At 41.8% G+C, this 27,800-nt stretch overlaps 1 protein-coding gene across 1 annotated transcript; it reads left to right on the forward strand.

Moving 5' to 3' along the window:
* Window positions 1–1,601: 1,601 nt before the first annotated feature.
* OGA (O-GlcNAcase) lies at window positions 1,602–27,494 on the forward strand. Its single transcript, XM_074158858.1, has 16 exons — window positions 1,602–2,176; window positions 6,443–6,494; window positions 6,809–6,906; window positions 8,165–8,295; window positions 8,966–9,137; window positions 10,142–10,240; window positions 10,435–10,719; window positions 11,291–11,449; window positions 12,710–13,320; window positions 13,729–13,903; window positions 17,420–17,505; window positions 18,370–18,474; window positions 20,029–20,114; window positions 20,947–21,139; window positions 24,260–24,419; window positions 25,181–27,494. Exons 1-16 carry the CDS (start codon window positions 1,990–1,992, stop codon window positions 25,315–25,317), a joined length of 2,736 nt encoding a protein of 911 aa, XP_074014959.1. The 5' UTR covers window positions 1,602–1,989; the 3' UTR covers window positions 25,318–27,494.
* The last annotated feature ends 306 nt before the right edge of the window (window positions 27,495–27,800 follow it).

Here is a 27,800-nt window from a genome sequence, read left to right on the forward strand (position 1 = left end):
GGAAAGGGCAGCCTTATGTTGTTTCAAGCTATTTCCCAGCTTTCAGATGGGAAATGAATAGCAGCTATGTGGGAAAACAGCTGAGCAACTGGATGAGGCAGCTGACGGAGCCTGGGGCAGTGATTCACCCCAGCATCCTGAATACTGCCTAAAAACACATCCATCTTGTAAAAGGATAAGATCCCAACACTGGGAGAATCATCACTGCAGGATTATTTTGGGATGATCAAAGCTGTGAGAGCGAGCCTGCTTCAGGGTCTCCTCTGATCTAGCAGCCAACTGTCCGGTTCCGCACACAAGCGGTACAAGCGCTCTATTTTCCATCCAAATTCTGAGCATTTCTCCTCTCTAATGCTTCCATAAAGTCTTGATGGCTAGTTGCTATTTAGGGGCAGCAGTACAATGGCTATTTTTGCGCTTTGAAAGCTTTAAATTGGATGTGATGGTAACTAGAGATGCTCCTTGGCTGGGGTCTCTGATGCAGCTTCCTGAGCACCGCTATAGATTGAGCCAGAAACCCAGCTGTCTTGGGTTTCTCATCATGCCAAAACATCAGCAGGAGAAACAAGCTTGAAGAGCAGGAATCAGACTTCAGAAAAGACAAGGAAGGGTTTTGGGAGAGCTGAGCGAGCTGGGGAGGGGCGAACAGCGTCCAAATCAGCTGGGGATGTGCTTTTAAGCAGTTTTTATTAATTTAGTTCAGTTTTGGCTGACGTGACGCGGCTGCTGTGATGTCTGCAGCCATTCTCAGCCGCCTCCCTCGCAGGCTGGGGTTTCCAGCATCTTTTTGCTCCCTGGTTTCTGGCTGGCTGGTAACTGCCATAGCATCCTCAGTGCTGGGTGGGCTGGAAGGATCATCTCACTGGCCTCGTGGGAGGTCTTCCGTTCAGCCCTGAGCTCTGACTCATGCTCTGGGGGCCTGTTGCTCCCAGCTCCACATGGGCATGGAGCTTCTCCCTGGAGGGATGCCGTCTGATCTCAGGCCCCTTCTCTGATTCACTGAGACGACCCCAGCTTCCTAGCCCGTCCTTCAGCATCCCCGTAGCCCCTTCCAGGTGTGGAAACATCTGCGAACGTAGCCAGACTGTGCTGGGAGTGAGGGAACAGCTGTAGGGGCACTCTACCCGCACCCCCTTTCCATCCTGCAGCAGCGATCGAGCAACTCGGTCTCCCATCCGCGCCGCAGCCCCAGCGGGCCCTGCTTAGCTTGCGGGGCGCCGCGAGAAGTAGGTCACGGCTCAAGGGAGGCCCGCGCCAGCCGCCGAGCGAGTTCCCTCCTGCGCAGGCGCGCTTCCGCCCGCGCGGCTCTCCGCGCGCCGTCCCCCGAGGCGCATGCGCAGAGCGGCAGCAAACACTTCATTTCCCACCCATCCATCCCCCCGGCGCCGCTTCCCTACACAAAGCCCAGGACGCATGCGCGCTCCCCCACCCCGCACCTGCGCGCTCTCCCGCTGCCGCCTCCCCCCCTTCCCGGGGGCCCCTTGCGCATGCGCAGCCGGCACACCCCGCCTCCCCGCGCAGGCGCCCTGGGCAGCTGCAGCCTCGCCCCTCCCCCCGCCGCCCTTCCGCGCAGGCGCATTGCGCACCCTTCCGCGTCCCGCGCATGCGCTGTGGGCGAATCCCCCCCTCCCGCCCGCCCGTTCTCTGAGGTAACTCCCTCGCCTCAGTCCGTTGTTCCCGCTCGAGCAGCGCGGTCCCGGCGGCGCGGCGGCGGGGGAACCGTAAGGCCACAGCGGCCCGTGTCGTTCCTTTCCGCAGCTGTCGAAGCTCCCTCGCCGGTCCCCCCGAGCGGGGCGGCTGCGGGCAGAGCGGTGCGGACCGGTTGGGGCCGGTTCCCCGCGCAGGCGCAGGGCCCCGTAAACAGGAAGCGGCGGCGGCCCGGAGCGGCGGAGACAAAGGGGTTGTGGAGAGGAGGAAGGAGGGACTGGGGTTGGCTCGGCTCGGCTTGGCCCGGCCCAGCGAGCGGGGGTCCTGGCGGCCGGCGGCAGGATGGTGCAGAAGGAGGGGCAGGCGGCGCTGGAGGAGCCCCAAGGCAGCCCCAACCCGGCTGGAGTGCCCGGCGCTCCCTTAGAGCCGCCGGGCGCCGCCGCGGGGCCGGTCCCGGGGGGCGAGGAAACGGACACCGAGACGGAAACCGTGTTGGGCTCCCGCCGCTTCCTCTGCGGCGTCGTGGAAGGTAAGAGCTCTCGGAGGGGGGTGTCCGGTAATCTAGAAACACGGGGGTGCGTGGGAGGACGGGGCGGGAGGTATTCGGGGCGGGGGGGGGGGGTTCGGGAGACCGGGGGCGGGGGAACTGGTCCCAGCTGGCGCTGCTGTGCCCCATCTCCTCCCCCGGAGGAGCCCGCTCTGCGAGCAGGGTGGTGCGCCGTTCTTGGCCGGGGCTCTATTCGCTAAAGAGGGCTTTGGGGGGGGGAGGGGGGAAGGGAGGGGGAAGAAGAAGCGGGGAGGAGCTGCGGCTCCCGGGCGGGGCTGCAGCCCCCGGGGCTTGTGCTGGAAGCTGTTGGCGAGCAGGGAGTGCCCTTTGATGGCAGCTGTTCGGCGGGGTGAGGGCAGGCCTGGCATCCCCAGCGGGCCGATGATTCCTAATGGAGGCTGAGGTAGTGCTGTGGCTCGCTTGTTCGTACGCGTCTAAAGGGGGAGGTAGGAGAGAGAGAGAGAAGAGCTGCTGTGCGATTATCTCAGCTATACATGCTCTTCTTGCGCGCCAGAGGCTCAGATTCAGTTTCCTGGGTAGGGAATAGGTGATTCCATGGGCATCTGTTCTGGAATTAATATTAAATGCTCCCTGTGTTCTAAAGTCTTGTAGCTTACCGGTTTAATTGCACTGTAGAACAGTCCCCTTCTGTCTTTTAGCATAGTTGCAGTATTAAAAGGTTTAAATTGTTGCGGAATCTGCAGAATAAAGGGACTTTTTTTGCATTTCTCAATAACTACGGAATTTATCTGCATTTCTGACAGGTCAGTTAAGGTAGATGGTTGGAAGCTAGCAAGAAAAATGGTTTATTCCCAACATAACAGTTGATTTGGAATCGTTCTAAATTCCTGTGGGCTGCTATTATTTCTGTATCTATAATGAATCTCTAGTAGGAGAATGAAATGATTAACAGATGGAGTGGAGAGTGAAACAGGCAGTTTATCAAAGTCAGTATCTGCATTGCTTGCAGAATGCCTTTTGTTCGTATCTTGAAAAGAAAAGACCACTTGGCTTCTGCAAATGTTGCTGCGAAGTGCACTAGGCCCAGTTAATGCTTTTATTTTTTAGCACTTTCTAGGGCTTAAATACGGTCAGCGTGGAGAGAGGTATCTTTGCTTTATTGATAGGATTAATTCTATGAAGATAGGTGCTAAATTGAAGGCTTTGGAGACAGATAATAGTGAACAGATTCTCATGTTTCTGCAGATACACCTTGACCACGGGTCACCTGTTCATCCAGATTTATATTGGAACCACTGTGTGTACCATAATAATTTTTCTTGTCATCTTAGTTACATTTATGTCTCTGCACATGTTTTGGTGTAGGTGTTCTTGACTGTGCTGTGCATAAAGCAAAGCTAGAAGATGGCCTCTGCCCAGTGAAGCAGTCTAATACTAGTCAAGAGTTACCAGTCTAACATCAATACGCATACAAGAAAAAAAGGAATGGGGAGTGTTTAAAACAAAACAAACAAAAAAAAACCAACAAAAACCCCTGTTGTGGTGAATGAGGTAAATGGTAGTGGGTGAAAACAGCTGTCTCTTTAGTGACTCAGGAGAATTATAGGGGTAAGAGAAAAATAGGGATTAACTTCAGAAGCATAGATAAATACTTGAACAGTGCAGTGCTTAACACAGTCTAGAGGTATGGTGAGATTGAAGCAACGAGATGGAGAGTTTGGATCCCTTCTAGAAAAGGGGGGTGGATTGGCCAAATAACTGGGTGTGCGCTCTTAGGAGTGTGAAGAGTTTATGATAGATATCAAATTCACTGCTTTGGGGAGTAATAAGTTCTAAGAGTACAGGATGCAAAGCTCTGCTGCTCTGCCTCCAGGGTATCCTGGCTTTTAGTGATGGAGATCGTGGTAACTGGGATGAGGTATTTGGCATGATCTGTTGACTTTATATTAACCTGGCACACAGTCTTGAGGGAGTAATTCAAAACCAGGCCGATTTTTAGTGGGACAGAAAGATTGAAGACTTATCATCAGATGGTGACATTAGTAATCAAGGAAAAATGGTGACAGATAGAAAAGTATCGGTTTGGATTAGCATGTTCTCATCAGTCTTTTCTCATGGTTGCAACTGGGATGGAGTTAACTTTCCTGCTAGCAGCTGGTGTAGTGTTGTGTTTTGGATTTGGGATGAGAAACAGTGATGATAGCGCTGGAATGTTTTTGGTTGTTGCTAGGCAGTCAAGGCCTTTTCTGCTTCTCATAGGGCCCTGCCAGCCAGCAGGCTGGGAGAGTACAGGAAGCTGGGAGGAGACACAGTCGGGACAACTGACCAAAGGGGTATTCCATACCACATGGCATCATGCTCAGTATATAAAGCTGAGGGAAGAAGAAAAGGAGGGACGTTTGGAGTTATGGTGTTTTTCTTCCCAAGTAACCGTTAGGTGTGATGGAGCCCTGCTTTCCTAGAGATGGCTGAACACCTGCCTGCCCGTGGGAAGCAGGGAATGAATTCCTTGTTCTGCTTTTCTTGCATGCGCAGCTTTTGCTTTACTTATTAAACTGTCTTTATCTCAACCCACGAGTTCTTTCTCACTTTTACTATTCTGATTCTCTCTCCTGCATCCCAAGTGGAGAGAGCGAGTGAGTGGCTGGGTGGTCCTGGTTGCTAGCTAGGGTTAAACCACAACATCTTTGTTATCTGATTTTCAGATAACAGTTGTTGGTTTTTGTTGTTTGTTTTTTTTTTATAGTAGGCCCCTGCTCTGCTTTAGGCTAGTAGGTCTGAAACAGTAGTATCACGACTAAAGCAAAAGTTTTCTGAAGGAGTTAGGAGACATAGGTGGTATTTGTTAGGTATCACAGTAATTAATTCCTTTTATGGGTTTTGGAGTTTCCTCAGGGCAGCATCAATCAGAATTAGGTAACACTAGAGAAAATGAGAGATTTGTTCGGGGTGAAATAAACTGGGAGGTTTTTATGCCTTGCAGCTGCTCTCTTGTTTGTTCCTCTGTTTAACTGTTCTCTGTCATTTTGCAGTTTGTGAGGAGTAGTACTTACTCAGCTTTGCCACTTCGTGGTGCCATTTAGTCTAAGATCACTCTGACAGACTAATTCTTAAAACTTGAGCCTGCTTTAAGCTTCTTAAAAAAGCTTTGCTCACTTAAGAGGTAACTGAAATACTTGTTAATATATGGAAAATGCTTTAGTTGCATCGGATTTTGAAAGGTCATAGTAGAGTGGCTTTGACTTTTGTGAGACCAAATATTTACGGATTTACAATGGTGAATGACTCTGGAAATGAGGATATTGTCTACCTTTTGAACTGGTGCTCTGTGGGGACTTGTAGGCTTTGTGTATTAGGAACATCATTCATCACTGAGTGGCCGTGCTGTTTGAAAATAAGAGCTTATTAAATTTCAGTGTTATTTTAGTCTCTGGTCTTTGCACAAATTGCCAAGCTGAAGCTTTGTTTTGAAGTGCCCACTTGTGGTTAAACTGTTTTCACATAGGTCTAAGTGAATTTACTTGACTAAGAGCGCATTGAGAGTGCTTTTTAAAGTATTATGTTTCTAGAATGGAAGGATTAGATTTAAAAATTCCATGACTTTGAATGTACACTGTTCTAAAATCACTTGTGTAGATGCTTTTATATGATTATTCAAAGACGTAGTCTTAGTTTGTAAAAGTAAGATATCAACTTGCAAGTTAGTTTTGACAAGGAGCCTATTCAACTGAATAAAAGGAATGAAATCCTAAGCATTTTGTTGACTCACTTGTGCATTTTTTTTTAATTACACATCATCTACCTCAGTATGTATTTATATACTCCGTGTATGTACTTAGCATTCTAATCTGTACCACAGGTTAAGCATTTTTCAAGTGTCCTCAGTGTTCACATTACAAACAAATGTATTTTGTAGGTGTCTGGAGTAATAGTTTAATTAGGTTATGACTGCTCAGTCTGCTCTTAAAATAATGCTGACTTGTCAAGGGCATATGCTCAGGAGTAGAGTTTGTATTCTGAAAATTAATTGTTTCAGTGGCCAAAATTATAAGAACTTAGATCATAAGAAACAAAATAAGTTATAATTGCATTTTAAATTTAGATCACTTTAGGTTACTACACTTTCCTAACGCTGTCTGTCTAGATTTTACTTTTTCCTTTCTGGTTTGGGAAGCTTTTTGATGAAAGTAGCAGAAGAGGAAGAAAATGGTGGGTTGTAATATAACGTTTCATGGAGCATGCATAATCTAACATCTAACTGGATAACTTTAATCTTGTTTCCTGTAGGATTTTATGGAAGACCTTGGGTTATGGAGCAGAGGAAAGAACTTTTTAGAAGGCAAGTCATGCTTCCTCTTACTGCAGCACATTCCATCACAATATAATCCTAATCTCCCACTTAAGCCTGAAAAGAATTATTGTTCTAACCTAGAGCAGCTTTTTGCCTAATATAATATTCTTAGGGGCTCATATTCACCTTTCTGCTTGCCTCAACTGAATTTGTCCAGTATCAGTTGTGCGTAAAGTTACTATTCAATGAAAAAAAATAAATTAGATCAAGTAAAAAGAATTAGAATTAGATAAAGTAAAACGCAGGATTCCTGAATTTGTAGGCTGTTCTCCCAATGAAGACTTTTTCTCCTGTGTTTATAGGCTTCAGAAGTGGGGACTAAATACATACCTGTATGCTCCAAAGGATGACTACAAGCACAGGATGTTCTGGCGAGAAATGTACTCTGTGGAGGAAGCAGGTAATTGCCTTTATTTTCCCCTCTGTATTTTCTATATATAGACTTTGGAATGAATTGAACATTGCTACATACACATGCTTGTGTGTGTTTAATTGTAGTAGCCATTTCCAAAGGTGAGGGGGACCTGTTGTTAATACCCTGCAGATGTGTTTAGTGGAGCTTTGGTACAAGTATGGGTTTACTTCTTTTAGCTATAACTCTACAGATGATTTCTAAAACTGCTTTTAAGGCTTTGTGTTACAAGATTTACTTTTTTCCAGGGAAAGGCTGCCGAAAATTATTCCTCTGGCTCTTGAACATCTGGGCCATATTTTGAAGTAGGAATTATTTGCTTCAGAAAAGAGAGAAGATTGATAGCGAATAGCATGCCCTTATATGTGATTCATTAAGTGCTTGTCTCAATGAAGAGAGTACCAGTTAGAAAACCAGCTTCTGACTATTTAGTCAGAACATAAAAGACCTGTTTAAGCTGGTGTGAGGCTTTTTATCCACCTCTGGCATTTATGGGATCTACAGTGTTTTATTAGCCTGTGGGGGATTATCATTTTTCTTGGGTGAGGGGAAAAATGATACTTGCTTGAAACTAAGTAATCCTTCTTGGAGGCCACTTGGAATCACTGCAGAAATATAATCTAAAGGATGCTGCAAGATAATTGCCGGTAACAACAAAGATTGTTAAATATTCTAAAAATAATTCTCTTTATTCATTGCATGGAAGATTAAATTTGAAGTTTGTTTCTTAAAGCAACTACTTCTGCACAGTGATGTTAGAAAAGCCCTTTTTCATGCTCTCTGAGCTTCAGTCATATGAAGAGTATGTGAATCAGTGTCATGCAGGGTGATATCGCTATATTGAATTTTTTCTTAATATGTGTGACAAAAGTGCAAAAAGTGACTAATAATTTTAAAACTGTTGGTGTGCATACTGTAAAAACAGACTACATCCACATTTGTCTCACAACATCGAGATAAAAAGAATTTTTAAAATATATAAAAAATTTTAATATGGAACATAACAATACAAGGACAGTTGTTGTATACCTTTTGGTGTAATTTCTGAGAACTCTTCCAAATGATTTGGTGCTCTTTGCTGTGTTAGTTTTAAGAAATTCTAGCATATTTTTTATTATTGTTATTGTTGTTATTATTAGTATTATTATGGTAGCAGAGGCATCTGTGTTTTGTAATTTACTTATAATGATGTCTGAGATTTTTTTAATTGTTGAATTCTTCTGAAATGTTTGAATTTGATTTCCAGAGCAGCTAATGACTCTAATATCAGCTGCACGAGAACATGAAATAGAGTTCATCTATGCAATCTCACCTGGCCTTGACATCACTTTCTCCAATCCTAAAGAGGTATCCACGTTGAAACGCAAGCTGGACCAGGTAAGTGTGACAAACTTACCACAGTTGCAGTGCTACTTAATTTGAAAACTTCAGTATCCTGCTCACTCTTGATGCTTTTCACTAGCTTCTTGCATGTTTTCAGCACTAGCATTAATTTGGATGCCTCTGAACAATTCCAATGAATGTGTTCAGGTTGTATTGCAGAAGTGGCCAGTGATCATCTAGATTTAGAAAAAATAAAAGTCTCATAATGGATTCTGAAGGCTATTCTTGGGAGCTTGCCTTCAGAGTATTTTAGGGCCTTGAAGCCAAGATGCATTTCTAAAGCAAGAATTCTTATCCATAATAAATTCCTTCAGAGGCAGACCTGGCACACACATCTTCTTTGTTCTCATAATTGACTTCTCTCTTTTGTTGAAAAGCTGTTACAGAGTTAGCTTTTTTCCAGCTGTCTGTCCAGTGGGATCGGATTTGGATTGTTAAAGCTGGAATAGACTGTAGGTCTTTAGACCTCTAATCTTTGAGAAAAGCAGAGCAGTTGGTCAGAGATAGGCATTCATTGTGAATAGATACCAATGTCTGTCTTGCCTCCCCTATCTTCTCTCCCCCGTTCCTGTCACTTTTCCTTTTAAAATTATACAGTTTGACTGTGAAACAGAAATAAAAATAATTTAAAAAATTAAACCTTTTGCTCTTGTCTCTTGATTAGGTTTCACAATTTGGCTGCCGATCTTTTGCACTGCTGTTTGATGACATTGATCACAACATGTGTGCGGCAGACAAAGAAGTTTTCAGTTCCTTTGCTCATGCTCAAGTTTCAATCACCAATGAAATTTATCAATATCTAGGAGAACCAGATACATTCCTTTTCTGTCCTACAGGTAAAATCAGATTAATCATTTAGTTCAGCCTTAAAGGTGGGGACTTTTTATCTTACTGGTTGAAAAGCTGGTTTAATAGTTAATCACTGCTTTAAGGAATATTTTGGGGTTGCTTGAAGAAATTGACTTAAAAAGAAAGGTTCAAGTAATTCAAATATATGCAGAGGTTTTGCCAAATGTACACATCTCTGAAAAACTTAATGCCAAGCAAAGAAGGCAGCTTGATAGAATGGTTCAAGGAGTTTGAACTGAAAATTAAGTTAAAGGAAGACTTCTATTTGACTTGTACCAAAATCTTTTTGCTTCTTGGTTTGGCTAACTGTTAATTTCTTAGCATTTTCTTAAAGTAGAACAACAGCACAGTCTGTGCTCACTTCTGTCATTGGTACCTGTTTTTAATAAGATTACCCACTTTTACTAGTCACTGAGTTGTTTTATTTATTTATAAAAAAATAAGATGACTTGCACTTGGGTCCAATCATTGCCTTTTTTAAATTGTAGGTTTCCTCTAATACATGTAAGAATATTGTAAGGCAGAGAGAATCACTATATTCAGGGGTGTGGGTTGTTGCGAGGAAATTCAGTTCAGTAGCAATGTTATCACGTGAATTTGTTTATCCCCTTACACTGTAGTAGTTTGGTTCTGGTGTTAATATTTTTAGGTATTTGCACTTCATAATTGGTCTTAGGGTTTCTAGTTCTCTTGCGCGTTGTCTGCTGTAACCCGCCCTTCTGTTTATGGAATCAATTAGTATTTTCCTGATTTTGACAGTTGAGCAATTTTAATTAAATTCTCTACCTCTCCTTTCTGATCTTTATGAATGATACTTAGCATAATGTCCTTTTTATTTATACTTTAAACTTTTGGGCCTGTCTTGATTAATTTTATAGATGTTTTTCTTCTCAAATGGTAGTATTCTATCAATGTACTCATGAGGCAGTTGAGTGTGTTGTCACACGTGTGGATCCTGCTACTAACAGCAACATTCTCTTTTCCTGTGCAGAGTATTGTGGAACTTTCTGTTACCCAAATGTTGCTCAGTCACCATACTTACGGACTGTAGGAGAAAAGCTGCTCCCTGGCATCGAAGTGTTATGGACAGGTAAAAATTGTTTGGTTTGGGGTTTTGTGGGGGTTTTTTGTTGATTTGTGGGTGTTTGTTGTTTTTTTTTTTAATTTGCTGGTGATGTTAAAATGATTTCTCATAAGTATTTAGTAAAATAAACTATCCAACTACTTGGGGGTTGGATCTTCAAGTATAGGCAAAACCCTCTGATTATCCTGTTTCCCTTTTAGGTCCTAAAGTTGTATCCAAAGACATTCCAGTAGAGTCCATTGAAGAAGTTTCTAAGATCATCAGGAGAGCACCAGTTATCTGGGATAACATTCATGCTAATGATTATGATCAAAAGAGGCTTTTTCTTGGGCCTTACAAAGGTCGATCAACTGAGCTCATCCCTCGACTAAAGGGAGTTCTGACCAATCCAAACTGTGAATTTGAAGCCAATTATGTTGCTATTCACACACTTGCAACCTGGTACAAGTCTAATATGAATGGAGTAAGAAAAGATGTGGTGATGAGTAAGTATGTGTAACTGTTTGCTGCGATCTGTGCTTAACCATATAAGTCATGCTGATTTTTTTATGTTTTTTTTTTTTTTTTAATGATTCTAACCTTTTCTTATCCACTCTTTCTTTTTGAGATCACCTAGAATTTTCTATCCCATAAGTAAATGGCAGTTGCCTGAAACATAATGAGCATCTAGATTGTTTAATTGACTTCCTGGGAAGTATCTGTAGCATCTCTTTAACCATGAGAGGTATCTGTGGTTGCATAAAAAGCACTCTCAGCAAGCAATTTTAATGTCCAAATTTGACATAAGTGTCCACGGATTTGATTTCATTGGAATATAAGCAGTTCAGATCAAAAGAAAAACTCTGAATGCCGGAGTATCTAGTTTCTGCATACTGTTTCTGTGTTGACATTGATGGTGACCATAGTTTTCCATTTTGTCTCATTAGGATGTAATGCTTTGTCCTTCTTTGTGAAATAAGGCTGTTAAAGAGTCCTTGAATGCCTTCTCTAATGTGACTTTTTTTTTAAATTTTAAATGAAACTTGCATGATAATTTTTAAAAATTTGTCTCTGTAGCTGATACTGAAGACAGTACAGTTTCTATCCAGATTAAATTGGAAAATGAGGGGAGTGATGAAGATATTGAAACAGATGTTCTCTACAGCCCACAAATGGCCCTGAAGCTGGCCTTAACGGAATGGTTGCAGGAATTTGGGGTACCTCAGCAATACAGCAGTGAGTCTGATTTGGTGTTGTTCTGGGGTTGGTAGAAGAATGGGGTTAAATGTTCACTACTTGCATTTAAATTAAAACTATTTTACAGATTCTGGCAATTGGTATAATTTTCAGTTGGAAGTATTTTCTGCCTTACTAATTGGGGAAACCTTAATAAAGAAAGAAGAATGCTTGCTGTTCTGCAGCGTACCTGTAGTGCCCCAACTGATCAGCAGAAGCAGCCTTGACGTATGATCCAATACAGGACAGGAAGGAGTCTGGATCTTGCTAGTCCTGGTTGCTACTAGACTTCCATGGGACCTGAGAGAATAGGAAGAATAGTCTTTTTTTTTTTTTTTTTTTTCTTTTAAGTGGGTGTTAGATTATTGTAAACATTAGTTCTGCCCCAGTTGTTTTAAGATAGCTTTATATTTCTGAATTTCTCTCTATAGAAACCAGTTGGGTTCCTTCCAGCTTTGTACACCTTTCTTGTAGCAATGGGAGCTTGGGATCTGAGGTAAAATCTGTTTTTCTCAAATGTGCATTTGAGGTGGTCAGAGTGCCCTCCCTGATAACTGATGGTGGCGTGGAAGAACCTCTTCTGCACCAGAGCAGAGTTGGGAGGAGTTATCCTTTGGAACTGCTGTAGGGTTTCCGATCTTTCTCAGACTCAGCTGCAGCAGGAACTTGGCATGAGGAGTAGTAATTAAGGTGTCATCTTCTTCCATTTTCACAGAATAGTTTAGGTTGGAAGGGACCTCTTGAAATCTCTTAGTCTAACTACCCTGAAGGAGGGTGAGTTTACAGCAGGTTGCCCAAGACCATATCCACTCAGGTTTTAAGTATCTCCATTTTCCCTAGGTTAAAGGCATTTTTGTAGTTGAAATATTTAAGTATCAGCCCTTTTATTTTGAAGTGCGCTCTATATCCAAGTAAAACTTCAGCAAGTCAGTTGATGCAGAGGAAAAAAGGTTAACTTGGAGAGCTTTTTATTCTGATGGCATAGTCAGAAATGGTGCTGGCAACACATAAATGTTAACTGGTAAGCAAAGATGGGATGGGGAAAAAGCTAGGAAAATGGGTTATGTGGAGAGGAAACTTGCAAAGAACAAACTCAGTAGTGAGAATTGCAATGACAAAAGCGAACAGGCAAGTATCAGAAGGAAACTGCACTGATCAGATGCCGTGGCAACAGAATCATCCATGGTTTGCAGAAGATGCTGATTTGAATGTTAGTTGGCAGATATTAAAAACTCTAAACTTGTTTCTTCTTATTCTCAGGTAGGCAAGTGGCCCACAGTGGTGCTAAAACTACTGTAGGGGATGTAGGGCCTCTGGTGGCACCATCCTCTTTAAATGCAGCGACTGTGGTTACCACAGTTTACCAAGAGCCCATCATGAGTCAGGGGGCAGCGCTGAGCAGCGAGTCACCCACCTTGGTAAAAGAGGAAGAGAAGAAGCAATCTGATGAGGAACCAATGGACATGGTGGTGGAAAAACAAGAAGACGCAGACAAGAATGCTAATCAGATACTGACAGATATTGCCGAAGCCAAGATGGCAGAGGAGTTGAAGCCAATGGATACCGATAAGGAGAGCATAGCTGAATCAAAGTCCCCAGAGATGTCTATGCAGGAAGACTCTGGTAGTGACATTGCCCCTATGCAAACTGATGAACAAGTTAACAAAGAACAGTTTGTACCTGGGCCAAATGAAAAGCCTCTCTACACGGTAGAACCAGTGACTTTAGAGGACTTGCAGCTTCTTGCTGACTTGTTTTACCTTCCTTACGAACATGGGCCCAAAGGTGCACAGATGCTGAGAGAATTCCAGTGGCTCAGAGCAAATAGCAGTGTTGTCAGTGTTAATTGCAAAGGAAAGGATGCTGAAAAAGTGAGTGTGTATCTTGTTTCTCTCCTTTTAAATCAAAATCCTGAGTGATGTTATCCGTTGTCTGTAATAGAGATTGGTGTTCTGCTTCCTAAAAGCTGAAGGGCAGTGTATAACTAACCACACTAACCACAGGTCACAGTGACTTTCATTCCTCCAGTGGAATCTACTGCTCTAAGCCCTGTATGCCCTGTAGCTCTGAAGGCAGTCTGGTGTCTGCATTTGACCAGTGGTCCCTGAACTGGCCTCACTTCTAACAGCCATAGAAAATACCTGTGAGTCATGTGTGGTGTGGTAGTCTGTGCTGCTAAAATGAAGTAAGGAATTATATAGTCTTCCTCTGTGCTTAGAGTACCACTGCTCCCTAGAAGGCTGTGTTTGATCTTTTGGATCTTTTGCCTCCGTTCATAGATAGAAGAATGGCGTAACCGAGCAGCCAAGTTTGAAGAGATGTGCAGCTTGGTGATGGGGATGTTCACTCGCCTCTCCAATTGTGCCAACAGGACAATCCTTTATGACATGTACTCCTACGTCTGGGATATCAAGAGTATTATGTCAATGGTGAAATCTTTTGTGCAGTGGTTAGGTAGGTGCATCGGGAGCCATTATAATCCCAGATAGTGTATTTTTTTGTTTTTAATTAGCCCACGGGGAAAACAATGTATTAGGCAAATGTGTTTTCTTGGACATGGGGTCTGGTTTGACCCTGTTTTAAAGGTCTTCCTGTCTCGCTACCTGAAGCAATGCTTGCTGGGAATTTGCTTTGGTATAATAAACGAAGTCTGCTGGATGCTTAAGATTGGAGACCTTGATTTTCTTCTTGGGCTAATGAAACTTGAATCTCAGCTGACACGTAAGTGTTGACTTTAACTTACTCTTGACTGAATGCACACTGGACTATGCCATGTAACTCCTTGGATACCCTGCTGTACAATTGGAAATGACACTATGAAATGTGACCACGTCAGCCATCTGCTGCTTGCTCTGTCTTGATAACATTATTGCTGTCTTCAACAGAATAATTGCAGAAGCGACCTTTCAATGGGCCTGGCCAAGAGGAAGCCGATCCTCCCAGCCCTGTGCGCATGCGAGTTTTAGTGTAAGGCTATTCTGGTGCAAAATAATTCCCTTTAAACACATTCCAAATTGTTGATTTTTTTTTTTTTTAATTTTATTTTTTGGTAATGGATGGAAATTGTGGAGCTCTCTAGACAGATTTAGTCTGAGACTTAAACTGATATTGAAACTTTTTTTTCTTTATTGTCTTTTTTTTTTTTAACATGTAGCTTTTTGGTGTTTTGTTTTGTTTTTTTCCTGAAAGATTTTTGGGGGATCCTAAGTTGGCAGATAGCACCAGCATGGCCTGGGTATTTCTAGTGACGTCATTTCACTTTCAGGTTTTAATCCAACTCTAAGGAATATGCTGTGGACTTGCTTGACATACACAGCAGGCAGCAAAGCTGATGGTCTCACGTCACACTTTGTAGCTGTCGCAAATCTCACAGTGGTTAACCATTACACAACCTTGGTCTAGTCTTAGTGTTTGGATTGTCTTTAAATGATACTCTTAAACACTGGCAGGTTTAAGCAGGGACACAGAAGACCTATTAAGTCATCAAGTCAGTCCATGTTCAGCAACTTCCTGTGTTTTGTGCTTATTAAATATCTGATTCCTGTATGCATGGTGGGTGATGAAGAAGAGCTTGGGAGGAAAACTCGCCAGCATTGTAGTATGTTAACACCTCTGCCTAATGCTGCTTAAAAGCTTTAGTTCATGCATTTTTAAGACTAGTGTGACACAAATCCCCCAACTTTACTATTCTTGCTGTATGTTGACCTTTAGCTAGAAAGAGTGCTCCGTTTTTGATAACTTGATCTGTTTAAAAGTGCCAGGCCAAAGCTCTGTAAGAGAACAGTGATTCTTGTAATCTCTAAACAATGAGGGCCCAACCTAAGACTACATTTCAGAATTATCAAACTACCTACTGATTTCAGCTGAAATTATCTTCTGTTTTCGATGTCCCTGTAAAGTTGGGTTCAAGTGTTTAAATGCATCAAATATTAGGAATAGTTCATGCTAGAAGCCAACTCTATAAATACTAGCTCTGTTGACTTGGCACTGTTCTGTTCCAGTACTCAAACTGGTATTAGAGAGTTGAAAAATAATTCTTAAGAGTTTTTGACAGTTTAATACTCTAATGCTAATAGTGCTTCTGTGAGAGAGGATGATTTTCTCTTCACCTTGCATTTTTATCACTAGTGTAAATAAATATAGAGCAAAGGTCTATGATAAAATACATCATTAAAAAAAAAGCGAAGTACATTACAAATCCAAACAAACGGTGTGCTCAATGGTCCACTGAACATTTACTTTCTTCACCTCTCCTCCCAAGTCCAGCTAGCATTCAGTCCCTTAAATTAGTGTGGCTGTACAGTACTATGGATTACTAATGACTTCTATTGTCTTCTTCCCCATTGTGTACAGATGGGAGAATCCTCAGCACAAGTTTCTACTGCTATTGGATGGACAGCGCCAGATGTTCACAGCGCGTCGTCATTAATTAATTAAAATGGAAAGGTTTTGTCTGTGAGGCAGCTCAGATAGATTAGATGTGCAAAAGGCATGAACTGAAGTCACATTTGCGCAGCGACTAAGGCATTAACTATGTTTTTCATTTATACAGCTCTTCATTCACGCAGCTCTTTACTGTAATAATTGGAAGTGCTAGTTAAGTTGTAGTCTCAAAGGACAGACAGATACTGTCTTCCAAGTTATTGACTAAACCTCCTTGCGAAGGGTATCTTTTGACTTAAGAATTCTAAAATGTGGGAGTAAACCAAATTCAAATTCTGATGCTTGGATTGTTTCTGAAATTTACCATACTTAGGGTAGTTTGTTTTTAACGTATATTCCTGAACTCTCATAAATGTCAAACTTGGCACACTTTGGGACTCTCTGACTAGCACAACGTACTTGTCTGTACTGATCTGAGACTGTTACTTGAACAGGAGGTAGATTGCTGTCCACAAAAGGAAAAGAATATTTGCGCTGCTCATCTTGTCAGAAAACTAGGCGGGTAATTGAAATCTCCACTCCAGATGCTCTGCCTTTTTTTTTTTCTTTTTTTTTTTTTTTTTCCTCTCTCCAGAGTTGTCATTTATGTTATGTTAGTTGTTGAAGGCTGTGGTGCCTTGCTGGCAGAACAGTATTAAAAGTCGAACAGCTAGTGGAATTTTCTTTTCTAAAGCAAGCATAAACTAAAGCTGAGCACTTCAATGGCCCTGCTGTGGCTGGTCAGTGGGGACCCTGGTGCATCTGATATGCTTGAAAAGGAAAAAAAATCAAGGCCCTACAAAGCAAAGCTAATATTATCTATGGTCAACAGGGTGTATTAGTTAAATTGTGAGGTAATTCCAGTTGATACTAAGTTTTTTAATGTGCCATCAGCATTGTGAACGTATGGCCTGGATTATGTGAATCTGCACAGTCTCTTGCAAGAATACTGTTTCATATGACTGTCGCGGCTGCCTGAACTGTTCCAGACTGTTTGCATATATCGCCAGTCCTAGTTTTCTGACAAGATTAGAAACAATCATTACTAAAATGTGACTTCAGAAAGGTCCATTTTTTTCAAGGGGCTGTGATAATGGTATTTGTTTGATCTAAAATTTACAATAGTGGCTATTGAGCCATGTAGCTTCCAAGATGTCATCTTTTCATAGATGAAATGGATGTTTCTGCCACAAATGTAAAAAAAAAAAAAAAAAAAAAAAAAAAACCACAAAATGTCTGGGAAGCGTACATAATTGTGCATGGCACAATTCTTGTGCCTTCTGGGCTGGAATGAGGTGTGTTAGCTGAATCAGCTCACATGTGCTTAGACTCGTCTGTTACAGGTAATCAGAAAATTGGAATGTTGCAATTAGTGCGCAAGCACAAAATATTTATAAATCATACATTATTACAGCCTCCCCCCAAGCCCTGGATTCTAGCTCAGTTAGAGAGCTTTTTCCACAAGTGTGTGTTAGCTTTTTGGACATGTTAGACACCCAGGAAATCCCCCTTCTCGTAACATTCTCCGCTTGGATCTGATCTCAACAGGGTGTCGTAGTCAATCTTCAGCACAGTTCTTAAGTGGAGACCAAGAACCCTGGGCCTTTAGAGGTGGTCTAGCAGGAGAGTTCCAGGTATCAATATGACTTCACAACTGAATGACATTTCTTTGTTTTATGAGAAACCTTTTGTTGCACATCAGAGGTCTGGAAGGATTGGTCTGCCGAAGGCTTTCTGGTCCAAAGCCCATTAGCCTTACAGCTTGGTTTAAAATAATTTTCCTCCCCTTTCTACAGTAATTTCTCAAGGAGATGCTGCCTGTCCCACGCGCATGCGAAGCGCAGCGGCTTTAGTTGTACATTTCACATTGTTTCTTTGCAGGTCGCACAGCATTTTTATCTGCGCCCGCAATTGCACAATGCGCGCATGCTTGTCTGCCGATGGGAATTCCATGAGCAAAAGGGATAGTCGTCCAAATTTTGGTTCCTCTCTAAATAAAGCTGTAATGCACGTTGCTGCAAAGATTTCAATTGGCAAATATTCTTAAATCGCTGTTTATACCATGTTCAAATTTGTTCATGGATTTTTCAGGCGCTATACTTTTCCCCCCTCACAGGTGCTCTGCGCGCAGCAAATTGAATCAGCGCATTGCTTTTGGGATAAAGCGTCTCCTCTGGCCAGTTAACCCTCTTCAGACCAAACCTTTCTTCCTGACATTCTATGTTCTTATGCAGAGACAGTGTAGATATGATTGGTAAAAAGTATTTTAAAGCAGATAAGATTAACAGACTCTTAATGTGCTGTTTCAATTGCATATTTTAAAACACCAATTGGATATTTTCTATTCAAATAAGGTTCTTTGCATTTGTAACGCATACCAACCCCACCTTCTGGGGTGCCTGCAAGTAGCAAATGTTAATTTGGGAGTCTGCAGTGCACACCCAAGAGTGATGGGTTTTGTTGTTCATACGGTCATATGAAGTATTTTGTTTTTGCAGCGTTTACTGCCTATTGATGGGGCAAATGACCTCTTTTTTCAACCGCCTCCATTAACGCCCACTTCCAAAGTGTACACCATACGACCCTACTTTCCTAAAGATGAGGTAACTGCTTTTGATGCTTGTTGCTGTTGTTGTTAGCGATGTGTTTGGTTTTGTGGCAACACTGGTTACTGCTGAGTCCCTCCATCCCCTCATGAAACAGATGTCCCAGTATCTTGCATGAGGCACAGATGTGGTCTTGCAGGAAAACTGAGGTTAAGTGCCTTGCCTTTGGTTCAGCAATATGCTGTGCAACAGTACAGGTATACCCACGTCTTGATGCCCAGTCTCCCACCCCACTGCCTTATTAAACCTACGAGTGTTTTCCCTGTTTCTGAAAAGCAAGCTAAAATTGTTTGCTGCTGGAAGAGGGATTTTTGCAGTGGGAGCACACGTGTGACTTAACCTTAGGGGAAGTGCATCTGCCTGGTCACTCAATAATTATCGGGGTAGCTGTGGTACTCTCAGCATAACTGCTGGTGTAGGCAGAACAGTGATGGTTATAATATGTGATGCTATTTCAGCCATTCTTAGCTTTTCATCACAGTTGTAAACTTTTTGGTTTGGTTTTGAAGTGATTGTTGTCAAATCTGCTTGGGAGTGTTTGATACTTTGAAACCAGGAATTTTATATTAGTCTTTATTGATTAGAGGTTCCCTCCCTTTTTTTTTTTTTTTTTTGCTGAACAGATCCCTAGTGTAGCTTTACTCTTATTAGCTGAGCAAGATGAATACTTCAAAGTCATGTATCAACCAGCAGTTAACGCTCTTTATGGATGCAGTTTATACAGTGTGAGCATTAATGTAGCTTGAGCTTTGCATCTGTAGCCACATTGAGATGAAACATGTATCCCTTTAAACGAAAGTATTTAGGTTGAGTTTGCAGCAGCTCAAATGAATCCTGACTTTGAAGCCAGTCAGACAGGGCATGTCCTTTACCTGCTGGTTTTAGGCTCTGTCCCCTGCTGTTCTCATGGGCAGTAAAGCAGCCTGTTCCATACCTTAACGCAGGACTGTAAGGAAGGTGGTTTGTTCCTTTTTGGTAATGGAATTGGTATTTCTAAGCCACGTAAACAATTGGTGATGCAGCAAAACATGGGAGTCATAAAGAATATTTCTTCTGAGGAAGACTTCCTTTTTTTATGAAAGGGAGGCTGGAGGTATGTCAAATGCGAAGCCTTTTTGTTGAAAAGTGTAAAGTTTCTTATTTAAAGTGTGACTGATACAAGTTTACTCTTTAAAGAGAGTCAGCTGAAAGTCTTTTAACTTGCAGAAAGTCAGGGCGTGGGTCCTTCACAGTGGTTAACATTGGAGGTTTTGAAAAGGGACTTTGTATCAAGGGTATTGATCTTCTCTGAGCGTTTGGTAACTAACCCTGGGGTTAATCTGCTGTTAGATGATACAGGACGTTGACCTCCAGCCATTCAATTTAACCACTTTTAAAGACTTACTTTGCAGGGGAGGGGGAGATAGATGCTTTCTCATAGATGGATACACTTGTTATATGTAATTTAAATGCCTGTCAGTACTAGTTTACAGTGGAATTGTTAATGAAATTCCTCTAAAACAAAGTTTGAATGTGACTGATGACTTGAAATCATCTCTTCTCTCCTCTTAGGCATCTGTGTATAAGATCTGCAGAGAAATGTATGCTGATGGAGCTGATCAACCCTTCCATAGTTTACCAGATTTAATTGGAGACAAGTATGTATTAGGAATGAATGACCTATGGAGGTGGTTCTGAAGGGTGAAGTCCTGACACTGATTTAATTTGAATTTTTAAAATTGTGTGTGTGTAAGAATGCAAAGATCATTTGCTTTAAAAATAAAAATAACGTTAAAAAAAAGAAAGTAATCTGCCCCCTGCAGGCCTCAGGAAACTGGGGTTTGGGTTTCCTAATGATGCCATAAGCAGTTATGTCTCAGTTTATGCTCTAGTCACCTTTGTGAGATGATAGAAACCTGTGTGTTATGAAACCTGTGCATCATAATACCCTATTATTTGAGAATCTGTGAAAGTATATCATGAGAGTGTTTGTGGTCTCTAGTTACCCTCTGGTACTTTTTTCCAACCTAGTATAGTTCTTCAGATAATTGAAATTTTTTTGAGGACCAATGTCTCAGCTGTCTTTTATCTTAACTTTTTTCTGAAATATATGTTATAGATTACCTGTGCCAACTTTTAAAAAGAATAAGCAATGGCAAGTGAGATGAAGTTAAAAAAAAAAAAGGCATTAAATCTGAGCTGTAAAATGAGCTATTTTGAGTATTATTTTTTTTCTTGAGCGTTTAATTTAGATATAACTTCTTAAAGAGGCTGCTCTGAGTGACAGGAAGACAGTTAAGAAAGGATGTATAACTGGTATCAAAACATACCATAGCTGATCAGTCCGTTAATGCTTTGTAGAAACTAATTCCATGACTGGAGGACCCTGTTGCTTCTTTGGATGATCTAGAGTCTCCTCCAGAGTACCTGAAGGTCACTTGGAACAAGTATGGTCCTCTCTTGACTGAATTTGTCCACTTCTTTCTGCAGGTTAGTGGGAGGCCTACTCACCCTCAGCCTGGATTACTGCTTCGTCTTAGAAGATGAAGATGGCATATGTGGCTATGCTTTGGGAACAGTTGATGTGACTCCTTTCATTAAAAAATGCAAAATGTCTTGGATCCCTTTCATGCAAGAAAAATATACTAAACCAAATAGTGATAAGGAGCTGTCTGAGGCAGAGGTTCGTATAACCTGCGAGATCAGAACTGTATGCTGAACTTTTTCTTTCCAACGCAGGTCTTTGTTTTCCTGTTGCCTTTTTGAGTGTCTGTGTAATTCAATTTTCATATCTTTCTGAAGTCTTTGATGAGCACAGTATCTGACATCTTAAAAGGTGACAGTAAAATTATTCACTGGCAGTCAGATACAGCCGTGTGTCGTAATACACTCATGACGTACTTTAGTAGTAATCAATGCAGTAAATGTAAGCCACCTTAATCTAGAGAAAATTACATTTTGAAAAAAAAGGATTGCTTCTCTGTTCTCCTGCAAAAATGAGGTATTAGTTTCCCCGTGCTGCAGGTAACTCCTGATAGTCACATCAGTTTAAGTATGGAAAACAAATTAAAGAGCACTTGGGTTTGGTGTTAAAATCCATGAGCTATTTATGGAGTGTGACAGCTGCAAGTGGTGCAAAACAACACCTCACCTTTAGCAAGGGCTAAAAATCAGTATCTTGGGTTGGTTTTGGAAGAAATTAGAAAAAAAACAATGTCACCAAACTGTCAGAAATAGTGAAAAGTCCAAGATGATGCATTCTTGTCAAGGAAAGAAGGGTGTTTAATGCTAAGAGGTGCCAGTCTATACCTGTAAGAGGAAGGAGATGTGGACAAAGCTGTAGTAGAGGCAGGCCCAGAACCACCATTTCTTAGCCTTTTACTTTCTCTCTCAAGAAGGGAAGAATATTTTCCAGAAAGTATTTTCTAACAAGTTGTCTGAATACGAGGGCTGGTGTCAGGCTGGTGGGCCTCTTAAGGGAATCCCCAGCTGGTAAGAGCAGGGCAAAAATGGCATATATAGCAGTGTGCTTTATTTGACTAGGACTTAGACAAAGTCTTCATGGAGGTCATGGCTCTGAGGGCACAGGCCTTCACACAAGCAAAGCAAAGCTTCCTGGAAATTGAATGAAGTGTTTGTCTCTCTATTGTGAAAATTACCACTACTTATAGGCATGTTTGATGGGTCAAAAATAAAGTACATTTTTAAAAAAAAAAAAAAAAAAAAACCAACAAAAAAACACAAGTTGTAGCAAATGTCGGTGTTCCTGAAGTAGGTGTGACTAGAAAGTATCTTAATAGCTCCACAACCACTATTGAAGTGGAGCTAATTCTGCAGTTAGTAGGTTTTATGACTTGATTCTTCTACATTAGCACAGTGCTGAGCTTTCAACTGTATATGTAAATTCAGATCTTTGAAGCAAAGCTAATGCATATAAAGATATCAGAAATGAAACACAACAAAGCTGTAGTAGGTACAGTAAGGGAGAAGGTGCCTTGATTTCCAGAAGTTTAAAGCCGAACTTCAGAGAGAAAGCAGGAGGTATTTTGGACTGATAAACTAACTTTTCCACTGAGATGTTTAAGAGCATTTTTTGCTGACGGTACATTGCCCCAGGATTTCTGCTGGTCATACAATATCTCAGAAAAAGCCTGTTTCTTGAGACTGTGGGCTTGAGGGATGTTCCTGGGAGTACAGAGGAGCTCTTTGTGCTTTGCTCTTGAGATAGATGCTGTGGGATTTTATCCATTTAGCCTTTTGACGCTAAAAAGCAGAGTAGAGAGTGTTCAGTAGTTGCTTAGAAGCCATTATGTTTGAAGATCATGTAGGGAAGTTTTCTCACAGAATAGAATTGATTTGCTTTCTTTTACAGACTTCGTCCCTCCTGATAATCGCAGTCTCCACTTGGCTTTGAAAAGCTTCCTTTCTGTACTTTTTAGATCATTTGGCGTTGTTGACTTCCAATCGGATCAATTGTTGACTTCCAATACAATTCAGTTGTTCAGTTGTTTACTTAAATACATCTTGAGCCCCAAACTTCACAGAATAAATAAAATGTTTTGATTCACAAAAGAAAAATCCAATTCCCCGACTTGTGTCACGCTGTCGTGAGCTTGCCTGGCAGCTTTGGCTAAGTTCCTGTCAGGGAAGTTTACCTGGTATCTGCTTTGCCTGAGATTAGTTATTATTGGCCACGAGATGAGAGGAGCATGTCCAACTGCTTCTTAGCCCCACCTGTACCCTGCTCCTCGATAATCTGTTTTGCCTCTTGTAGCACTTCTGTGGTTGGAAGAAACAGGGAGCACCTCTGCCTCGGTGCTTGAAGCAGCCTGGGTGGCTTTGGACACTTTCTATGGGATTGTGCCCGTTACAGCTGTCATAAAGAAAAGCCTAGAGGAGCAAACATGGTTCTGAACCTGAAGTAGCTCTACGAGTTTGAAGTAGTAACTTTGAACAGAGACTCTCCCTCTGAGAGTTTGGGAGATGGCGGTTGATAGGTTTGAGGGGATTGCAGTTAAACTTGACCTGAAAAAAATGCAAGGGTTGCTAATGTTATGGTTCCTTGTGCAATGAAGTCCTGGTTTAGGTTGTTATGAAGGTGACTTTCATTTATACATGTTATGAAGTTAGGTGGCTTGTTTACTTGAGTCAGTGCTCCCTAAAGGTTTTAAAATTCCGTAACCAGCAGGAGGAATGACTTAAGTATCTTTCAGATGTGGCTTTGTCTACTTCTGCATTACCTCACTTGATTGTTCCATACCCTTGAGTTACATGAAGTTAACATCTGGTGTCACATTCCTAAAGACCTTCCTGGGTGATTGCAGTAGTCTTAAGTGATCAACAACATCTTTTAGTCATCACCAAGACTTATTTCAAGCTAGAGACAAATTTGCCTTTGTTGGGGCAAGTAGTCTAAGATAATTGCATGGACGTGAGAGGTGTTTCGAGGCTGCTGTGAACCAAAGAATACATGTGGAAGGTTAGAACGCTTAGAGCTAAAACTGCCCGTGTAAAACGCAAAGAAAAGGGATACCTGTGCAGAAACTCTTAGTTATGGACTGGCTTATGTTTTTTTTCTCACTGAGAAGCTGTGCAAGGAGTCTTGTATTCCTCCTTTGACAGCCTGAAAGCTTCTGTAGTGTTTTTTTATCTGGAGTACAGAGAGCAATTCAGCAGGTAAGGAACAAAGCAACCATCAGAGGTGTGGTTGAAAAGCATGCTGATTTGGAGGTAAACTCCGCGAGCAAAGCAGCCTCCCTTAATAAACATGAATGAAAACATCTGCTTCCCATATTCTTTTCAGAAAATAATGCTAAGCTTCCATGAAGAGCAAGAAGTATTGCCAGAATCATTTCTTGCCAACTTCCCATCCTTGATAAAGATCGATATCCACAAAAAAGTGACAGATCCAAGCGTGGCCAAAAGTATGATGGCCTGCCTGCTCTCTTCTCTAAAGGCTAATGGTAAGCTTCTTGCACTTAAAATTCCTTGTTTCCTAATTACATGTTGGTTCTAGGATGCAAGGCAAACTTGGGATGGTTATATTAACGTTACTGTATTTGCATGTCAGACTGAGGTATTTGATTCCTGCCATAGTTAGCACTCTAGGTAAATAATTATAAAAGCTTTCGGATAGCTAACTTGTGCTGCTCTCTTCTGTAAAAGGTGGCTTTTCACTTTATCCTGCAAATTAGAAAATTGGAAGAACTGAGGGAGCAATTTGGCAATGAGAGCACACATTTTTACATCTTGAATAACACACAAATGTTTATATTTCCCCTGCTGGTGCTTTTTCTTGCATGTGGCAGTGTGCACTGGTGGGTAGTTACCAAAACTTTCAATACAGCCAGGTACTTGGCTGTCTGCCTTACTGCGCACCTGAGGTTCACAGCTCCTTTGTGCGATTCGGTGCCCGCTTCTAGTGCTATTTTCTGAGCCAACATCAGAGTTTCAGGATGCTTTTATGTGGAATTAAAGGTGTGCAGAGGGGAGGTGGTTTGTTCAGACTGACAGGACATCTGCAATGTGCAGCTGACCCCAGTGGTCAGCTAGGTTGCCATAAATCTGCTTTCTCTTGGGCACTATGCTCCATATGGAATTGGATCAGTGGTTTAATTGGGTTTAAATGTTAAAATAGGTGGGTTCTGTGATAGTATTTGATGTCTGTGCTTTTTACAATAACTCTTCTCCTACAGTGTGTTTTGTTTTTCTCTTCCTTCTTCAGGCTCCCGTGGGGCTTTTTGTGAAGTGAGACCAGATGATAAAAGAATCCTGGAATTTTACAGCAAGCTGGGTTGTTTTGAAATTGCTAAAATGGAAGGATTTCCAAAGGATGTTGTTATCCTTGGAAGAAGCCTGTGAGTGCTTGACAGCGAACTGTTCCAGTACTGTAGTCCCTTAAGAGCTGGGCAGGTAGTGGTGGGGATCTTCCTATGGTCTAGCTGCACAAAGCCAGCAATAAGCCAGCTTGGTAGAAGGGGCTATGCGAAAATCACCCATCACGCATTCAGACTGTAATTTTTTGGAAGAGGATAATGCTGCTGAAAACACTGTTTTAACAAAAAAAAAAAAAATGAAACCTTGTCCTCTCCTGGTCCTGTGTGAAGTGCCAAGGAATCTTGCATGGGCTATAGCTTCTCGGAGGAATCCCTCTCAGTCGGTGCTGTGGTTGATAACAGCTCTCTGCATTCACCTGTCAACAGAAAAGCGGGCTCTGTCAGAAGTATCTGTAAAGATGCAGGGTTCTCTCTGTCATAGAGCAGGATCTGCAACTGGAAGTTGCAGAAATGGGAGGGATTGCTTGTGTCAATCAGCAAATTTAAAGATAAGTAGCTACAGTTCTATTTTTTACTATCTTTATGCTTGTTGATAAAGCAATGACCCGTTGTCACTTCTAATGACCATTGGTTCAAGCTTTGTGCTTTGTTAGGGACAAATGTGCAGTGGTCTGTGGCAGAAGTCACTTAATGACAACCTTGTAAATTTCTGTGTATATAAACTTAGCCGTATGCTGACTAACTTTTTGTTTACCGGTTTTTGTAACTTTTTCTTTTGAAAAGTGAAATGGGATAGGTCCAAGATGGCACTTTTGAATAACCTAAAACCACAATGGAGAACGAATCTGTCCTCAGCACTGACCTTACTGTGCCTCGTATCCAGGGCTAGAAACAAACCATCTTGGGTAAGGGGTGTGCGGATCCCAAATGATCCTTCCTTCAGACAAGCAGTTTCTCACTGCTTGAGGTTATCGTCATTCTCCTGGGACTGGAACAGCAATTCACAGGGTGGTCTGCCGAACCCGTTAATTTTGGTAACGTTTGCATAGGATTGCGGATGAAAGATGGTGAGAGGGAGAGAGCTGGCCCACAGCTGGGACTTGTCCTTGGAACAGTCGCCATCTTTCAAAACCTGTTTATACTAGTTTGCTTAAATCAGGGTCTTCAAGTCCTGCACATTTGTATCAAATAACTTTTCTACAAGAAATGCCACAATAAGCACATTTTTACACATTATTTAAATGGTTACCTACTTTTAAATGTTCCAAGAGTTTAATGTTTTTACCCAGGTCTGACACGTTTGGCTATGGGATGGAATCGGCGTGGTATGGGTTCTGGTAGTGAGGTGGTTGCATCAGTTATGAAATTGGTATTTCACTGAAGTCCCGGTGTCCCAGATAGGTAATTGGCCAATGGTATACACCTTGTGGCACCTTGCTTCTTTCACCTGCTGCCATCAGCTGGCTTTATCTTCCTTTTTTGTTTTCCTGGGTTTTGTTTTTGGTTTTGTTTTTTTTTTTTCCAGTGGTGCACAAAGGAAGTTCAGTTCCTTTGACAAGCCTCCAGCTGCATAGAAGAAGTTAGGCAACCTGTAATGAATGGCATTAAGACTGCAATAATGTTGTCTGCGACCCCCAAGGAGATGCTGGGTTTGGCCTTCTGGTGCAGTCACGTGCAGGATTAGTATTTTATTTTTTTTTCCTTTGCAGAATGTGAACAATTTTTTAATGCGGTAGCAAAAGTATTTAAGTTGAAACAAGTTCATTTCATTTTTAGAGAGAGGTACGGGGTTGTGCTATGGGATTTCATGTAAGTCAGAGCTGAATGCCACTAGTTTTTATACGGCTTTGAGTGCATGTTGAGTAGCTGATACCTTGGTTTATCAGGTGGGAGAGTTTTTGTTTCTTCATGAATACCAGAGTCAACTTACTTTATCTGGATGCATAACATTACAGCATAGGATGCTTGTGGCCTTATTTCTTGGCTTTTAAGGAGCTGCCACATTTTCTCTTCCTATGAATTTGTTATTATTATAGAAATTAATTGTATAAGCCTATGGAATGTCAGGCCAATACCATCATTCTAGGATTGTAAAGTGATATGTTGACATATCTTTCATGGTTATGAATTTTCATTAAGGTTGGAATGCCACTTTCATTAATCTGTTTTTAGATCAACAGTATCTGTAGCAGAAAAAAATGACCTGTAAAACTGTATTTGAAGACCATGCGAGAAATAGAATAAAAATTGAGAAGTGAATGTAAATACGAAATGTGTATTTTGTGTATGAGGTTCCAGAACCAGAGGTGGTTTGGCAGCATACATTACATCATGATGTATGTTTTGGATGCCCTCGGGATCAGCCAGCAGAGAAACTTGTCTCTGGTTTTGGTGGTGGCAGCACGACTTATCTATGTGGATGTTCTGCATAGGCAGATGTCTCGTGATCCTTCAGAAGGACTCACTCCAAAGAGTTTTGGGGTGGCAGTGACGTTTCTTGTTGGCCCTTCTGTGGGTAGCACCAGTTGGACTTCCCCAGGTCTTTCAAAGGTGGTCTCCGGTGTCTGG

Source organism: Numenius arquata, chromosome 15 (assembly GCF_964106895.1).
Source record: "Numenius arquata chromosome 15, bNumArq3.hap1.1, whole genome shotgun sequence".
In the NCBI taxonomy this organism is placed as follows: domain Eukaryota; kingdom Metazoa; phylum Chordata; class Aves; order Charadriiformes; family Scolopacidae; genus Numenius; species Numenius arquata.